The sequence below is a fragment of the Pyxicephalus adspersus genome, chromosome 2 (genome assembly GCF_032062135.1).
Source record: "Pyxicephalus adspersus chromosome 2, UCB_Pads_2.0, whole genome shotgun sequence".
NCBI lineage: Eukaryota > Metazoa > Chordata > Amphibia > Anura > Pyxicephalidae > Pyxicephalus > Pyxicephalus adspersus.
Genome location: NC_092859.1, coordinates 115,694,874 through 115,701,668, shown reverse-complemented (window position 1 = coordinate 115,701,668; position 6,795 = coordinate 115,694,874). Strand labels below are relative to the sequence as shown.

The 6,795-nt window shown below is 35.1% G+C and overlaps 1 protein-coding gene across 1 annotated transcript in view; it reads right to left on the bottom strand.

Annotated features, from left to right (window-relative positions):
* The window catches only part of GOLGB1 (golgin B1), a 32,112-nt gene continuing 25,317 nt past the window's right edge, over window positions 1–6,795 (bottom strand). Inside the window, exons 11-16 of the mRNA XM_072401994.1 lie at window positions 6,642–6,785; window positions 5,688–5,819; window positions 5,482–5,573; window positions 4,601–4,726; window positions 3,953–4,046; window positions 1–3,161 (exon numbers count right to left, since the gene is read on the bottom strand). Coding sequence (XP_072258095.1) covers window positions 3,030–3,161; window positions 3,953–4,046; window positions 4,601–4,726; window positions 5,482–5,573; window positions 5,688–5,819; window positions 6,642–6,785 — 720 coding nt within the window. The 3' untranslated portion in view covers window positions 1–3,029. The remainder of the gene's footprint in view (window positions 3,162–3,952; window positions 4,047–4,600; window positions 4,727–5,481; window positions 5,574–5,687; window positions 5,820–6,641; window positions 6,786–6,795) is intronic.

Genomic DNA, 6,795 nt, shown 5'->3' with positions numbered 1-6,795 from the left:
TTTATTAAAAAAAATACCTTTATTTGTAATTAAAGTGGACATCAACATTGTCCTGTGATCACAGAGGTAATCAGAAGCTTGGTCTGTCGCAGTTTGTAATCATGAAAGAAAAAAGATGTGTCCCCTAGATAATGGAATGACAATACAAATGCATATAATTTGGCTAATTTATAAAAACTGAGAAAAAGGGAAGAAAGATTTTCAACATTAACTAGTATAATTTCATTATCCAGAATTACAGATGAGCCCATTTAAACTCAAATGATCACTGCTCTATTTTTATGGACAGTTTTCATAAATCAGCTTTACTGTTTTTGGAAATACACGATTGGTGATTTTATATATAGAAAAAATAGGTTATTAACAATCACTGGCATGGTGTAACTAGGGACTGTCACTGTAGAATGACTGGGTTCTCCTAAAGATTTTGAAAGATTCTCACTGGAGAATAACAGCTACAAACTACATAACCATCTATAACCTGTGCTGTCCTGACAGTTTCATCCATGCTTGGGGCAGACAGTAAACCTGCCGGGTACATGAATGAACAGAATGGCATGGACAGGCTGATTCCACTATTGCAGCAAGTTTGCACTCGTAAAGCCAAATGCCTCTGTACATCTCGGTAGGTTGGGTAGGAAATCTGTCCTAATGATTATAGGGTTCGATCAAAGGGAAAAAAAAATATATAAAAGTTGTTTTTAACACCATTAGGTTTTTCCTTGTATGCAGTTATAAATTTTTCCTAATACATACACCCATAACATGTAGTAAGAAAGTGCCTTTTTAAGAAGGTTCTTTTTCAAAGCTGGTAATTACCTTTTGGATTCATGGTAATAAGGAGACAAACACTGCAAGACTAAGTAATTTAGAAAGCTAAATTATCAAGTCTTCTGTTGCGTGTCTTGATACCTGACCTTGTGACATGTAAAACCCCTCTGTTAACTTGGTCTGCTTCCTATAATGTGTGATCAGATATTCAAAAATCAGCATTATGTCTGTGCATTTTCCCAGAAGATATCCTTATCACAATATCAACTTGCTTTGTTGATGGCCTTCATTAACCCTTTCCTAAGAAGACTAAGAAAACACATACAGTAGCTATGTGTCATGATGGAATGTTTTTAACATTGATAAATCATATGAAAATGGGAAAAGCATCTTGAAATAGTTTAAAAGGTAATCATTTACAAACGCTCAGAACATAATACTGATTATTTGGCAAACAGAAATAATCACCAAAAAATAAAATGTATAATTTAGAGGATAATAATTATTGAGGCATCTCTCTCTAAGGAAACAGGAATAGGGAACATTTATATATGTATTAAGCATATATACAATATATATTCATACATTGGAGATCATGGTGCAAACAGCATGGATACAAAGTAACACTTGGTTATCGATCCCTGATCAACCCAATAGTCCTAGTAAACTTAATTATGGAATAAGACCTTGACCCCAGGCATTACTACTCCTCTCATCTTTGCAAGTATGTGTTTTTCAAACCATTTTTTTTTTATTGTAAATCTCTAATGTATATCTCTTACTGCACTGGACTCCTTTCTCCCTCCTCACATGCAAACAGCCTGCTCAGTCTCCCTACTCATATGACAGGACATCCTTTTATGACAGTTTAATGATTTTTAAGTAAATTACTGTATTAGTAAAGCTACAAAATCATTTTAAAGGAAAAGCATACATAACTCACATCAACAGGCATTAACTATTTAAAATGAACCAATCAGAATAAAATATAGGAGCTGCCATTGCTGGCTTGTTTTAAAGGCACAGGTTTATGGGCCGTCAACCAGTTCTGCTTTAACTACTAGGTGTGAGTAGGTGAGCAAGAATTTTTATGTATGCAGTGAAATCCAAATCTGCATACCAGTTTTAGGTCATTGACTTGCCAAGCAGGGTTGAATGGATAAGGATAACAGTTGAGAAGCATGCACCTTTACAAACAAGTACTTTTTCATACTCTAATGTTATTTTTAAAACATGAATCACTTCAGTCCGTTTAGGGGAAGTCTTTGCCATTGTAAATTTGCATTAAAAAACTGATTTGATAAATTCATTAGAAAAATTGGTTAAAAATCCTGGAGCTCTTGTGTAGTAACTCCCACACCACAAACCCATTTGAAAGATGAAGCCTGATGTGCATGGCTCTAGGAGTTCCTGAAAGAGAATATTAGGCCAGCTATTTGTTATGACTATTGTGTGCATATTACCAGATAACCCAAAGATAATAGCAGTTACATGTTAACGAGGCTTTGCCATTTATATGTACCTGTAAGTGCCTGATGCAAAAAATCATAGTAATATAAGAAAATTATGTGCAAATTACCCTTAAGGACAAAAATAACCAAACATAAAATTAAAAAAAAAACAGTATTGATAGGAAAATACATACACAGACAGGAATTAAAGATTAAAAATGCACATATACAACATAATATGTGCATAATAAATAAAAAGGTTTCTGGAAGTTTTTCCAAAAGAAAAAAAAAAACAGTAACTGATAATATATAAATACACAACATTCTTATTAAACAGATTATTTACAAGTTTACACAACTCCCATCCAATTTAATACAATCAAGGAGAGGACACAACATCCTGCAGAATTTAGATAATTTCTAAGAACAGACAGAGAATAAAGCCAGTCTATGAGTTGTGGAAAAGGCAACAGAGGTGAACTGGGCTAGATTTCTATACTTGCCAGTAGTTAAAGGAGTTAAAAACCTTTTCAAGGCATACTGACATTTTTAGATAGCAGTATCAAACAAAGATGTATGTTGCATCGTGATATCGCTAACATCATTCTTCAGAATTGATAGTGGTATAGCCCTGAGTCTGAGATATGATGCCATGCCATACCAGTGATGACACAGCTTAGATAAGAATAGGAACCTCTTGGCGTTAGTCATGGCTTTTAACTTTAGATCCTGAATATATGCAGCATAAGGACTGGAATGGTGCTCCTCAACTCCCATTTCATCTCTCTGTAGTTAAAGCGTATACTCTCAGAGATGCCCAGTTAAGCACAAGAACAGTAGTGCATGAATCAGTAAGAAATACAGGGAAACAAGAAGAGGGGTTTTGGTGCGAGAGCAGAATATAAGTCGAAGAAGTCTTTTCAGAGACGAGCTTCTTGTCTGGGAAAAAAAAAAGCAAAAGAATTATTAAAGATCGTTGGTGATGGACATATATGTTGGGGAATGAAAACAAAAGCAAATAAATGTTTTTACAGCAGGAGACAAACTATTCAGATTCATTTTCAAAAAATTAACTTTTGGGGAAGAGAAGGAACCAAGACTGGCCTCATGCAGTAGTCTGAAATTACCTCTAATTAACCTCTTATATTATCATATTTACTTAGGAAACACACATTTCCTTTCCTAGCTTTACTTTAGGTCTAACCGTTCCAGTAACATCTCACCTGAAGTCTGACACTGTCTCCTAAGTCCACATAGTGCAAAGGGGCCCTTATTTGTTTAACTATAAATGGAACCTCCAAGGACAAAAAGAAAGAAAATAGGATTCCTGCCATTGCTTATTTTGTTTTGCAGCATAAAGACTGTTGCTTTGATACCTAGAGAGTCACTGACCTAAAACAAGTATGAGAAACAGAAATTCTGACATGTCTGCCTGCATTGTTTGTTCTAGGTCAGCAATTTACTTAGTATATATAATATAATTTATCAATAATAGCAGTCTTAATGTGTCTATACTCAGAGGTTTATTTTACCTATAATGACTTTTTATACAACACATTTTGCTCCAGGTTCACAGCAAATTTATTACATGTTTAAGAGGTAATTCAGTTTAATTTAAACAGTGGAAATAAAGCTGGAAAAATGTTTAATGACAGCACTATGAACAGAATTATGCTAACTAAATACTATATGTGAACAACCTGATTAGAAAGAAAATTTTGCTTGTTCACCTTAACATTTGGTGCATCTGGTGGCTCCACCAGTAAAGACAACTCATGTGGTGCAACTGGATCCTCATGGACTGACCAATCCTGTGAACCCAATCTGTAAGAGAAATTAAATAAATAAAAAATATATATATTGTTTCTCCCTGTTTTACCTACTTTCGGTTCATTGCAAATAAAGTCAAAATGTTACAGCAGAAACACTGAACCTTATCAAAAATCAAAATACTATACAGTGCTATTGAAGATGATGTCACTATATTATTTATTGACTAGAATAATATTACACGTGTCAATAACTTATAGCAGCACACACAGAAATATTTACTCAAAACAAGCAAACTTTATTTCATTGAATACCAATACCAGGAACTGCTGTATGCATGCTTTTTATTACAAAAATATAAAACTTACAAAACTTTATTCAAATAAAATTCATCAAACCATTTACAACTTATGTCTATAGCAGTGTACATACAAGTAGTGAGTTGAAGGGTATCGGGGAGGGACACAACTGTACATTTGGGACTTGACACCAATTTTCCTAAACTATACCTTATACTTGCTTTATCCCACCTGTCCTGGGCACCATTACCTTCCAAACTCTCCTAATTCACAGTAGCATTTAGATTGTCAGCCATCTGCCTTCCTCACCTGTTGATATTTTCCTCCAGTTCCTGTATCCTGTACTCTGCTCTCTGGCGCTCCTCCCTCAGCTGTTGCTCCAGGACTGACCTGACATGTTCGTGCTCAGTACTCTGTTGCTTCAGCTCCAGATATCTATGCAGGAAAAAATATAATTGAAGTCAAGACGTAATGTGCCACTTCACTGCTTAATTACTGTAAGGCAGAGGTAGGCAAAAAACTGCACAGCCACTATTCCAGTCCGGCCCCTTAGTTATTTATTGTTGCATTTGTACTAATTGAATTCCTACAATATCATCAATATCATCCAGTTCCCGCACAGTAACCCCAATTACTATGCCTAAAGAGCAGAAGCAATGCGCAGCTACCAGTCTTCGGAAGGCTGACCTCGAAGATTCGAATCTCAAGGGGCATTTTGATGCCAAGCACGTGCACACATACAGAGATTACACTGCAGATGAGCAGAAGACTGAGGGTGCTCGCTTGCAGTCACGGTTGGAAAAAACCTTTCCTTGGACACCTTGTTACTTCTGGCCTAGTGTGCCTTCTTGACGTCCTGAAATGGCCTAGTATTCTCACATATTAAACAACATAATTCTTTCAAAAAAAAAAAAAATAGCTAATAGTTAGCCTAGTTTGTTGCCCACCCACCAAAAAAAATAAAATAAAATAATGTATATTATTATTATATTATTATTATATTACTTGCATTTGTTAAAGATGATAATGACAGGACTACGTTAAAAAAGCAATGTTTAATACTGACAACAATATAAAGTGGGTCAGATAGGGTATCCCCGATATGGTATATAGTGGTAGCTGTAACTTTAATAAAGAATGTGATAAGCTATAGAGATATAAGATAAGATATATATAGCAATATATCTTACCTTTGCTGAAGCTCCAAAAGTTGACGATCTGCTTCAGTTTGGGGTTCCTGTTTTTCTTGTGGAGCGCCCGGAGCAGAATCACTCGTTAAAGCCTCCAGAAAAAAAAGTCACAATTTTACAAACGAACAATTAAATATTTATAAGAAGCTCAAATGAACAGCTTCTTACTAGTTTAACATTATTAGTACACAGGTATCTTTTCTTACTGAATTTTTGGGATGTATTTCATGTAGCTGTCTTTCAAGAGATGAACACCGGTTGTTAGCATCTCTCAGGGTTTGGTTGCTATCTTGCAGCTGGTGAGATAAAGAACTTTTCTCCTCTAATAACTGAGAAAACTGGAGAAATAGATAGAGAATATTAAAGCTAAAAGGTTGCAGTCTACAAAATACCATGCAATACAAAATTATTATTATTAAATAAACCAAAAGTTGATATGCTACCTTCAGTATCTTTTAAGAAACGTCTCATGTCAAGCTTTCTGGCTGAAGAATGATAATACATGGACTGGTTTGGAAAAAGGAAATGCAACGTACATCGGACACATTGGATTTGTGTTACATTTATAGCTAATATCTCAATCTACAAACTATAATGTTCTTCTAAACAATGTCTGAAATGACCTATTTTACCGATTTTCAGAGAGAAATGCACTATAACCAGCATGTACAACATTTGCTGCCTTCCTTCCTTAAATTAGGGCTGTAATTGACACTTGTAAAAAGTCATGGTTTCTGATTTCCGATTACAAACAATATGTAAATAATTTAGGCCTTATATGTAACTAAAGCCACCATATAAATGAAGGGAAAATGTTGTTGCCCCAGAAACATGTTCGCTGTTATTCCTTTAGATTCCTTCAGTGAGCACAACTTTCATTAAACTTTTGACTGGCACTCTCTTGAGACTTTTCATCTTTTAATCTTATACTCTGGGCCCCTATAGAAAGGGGTCGTGTCTTGTTTTCAGTTAGGGGCAGCCTCACTAGAGCTTTTGTTAGTATTAATAAACAAAATGTATAAAACATATTACACAGCACTGTACATTAAATTGTTCTCCAAAAAAACCTGCCTGCTACAAATGTACAAGTAGGTTGTATCCAGCATCTAGTATACATGTTTTTGCTATCCTAGGCAATGTCCCACTGCTTTACTACTTACCTTTATATTGAGCTCTTGTATTTGCAGTTCTTTGTGCTGTACTTGAGCAAGAGTGTCGCTGAGTTCAGTGCGTAGATTCTGCATTTCTGCATGTGTGTTCTGAAGATCTTTAAGTTGTGAACTTTTGGAATGATCATTGGAGATCTAAAAAACA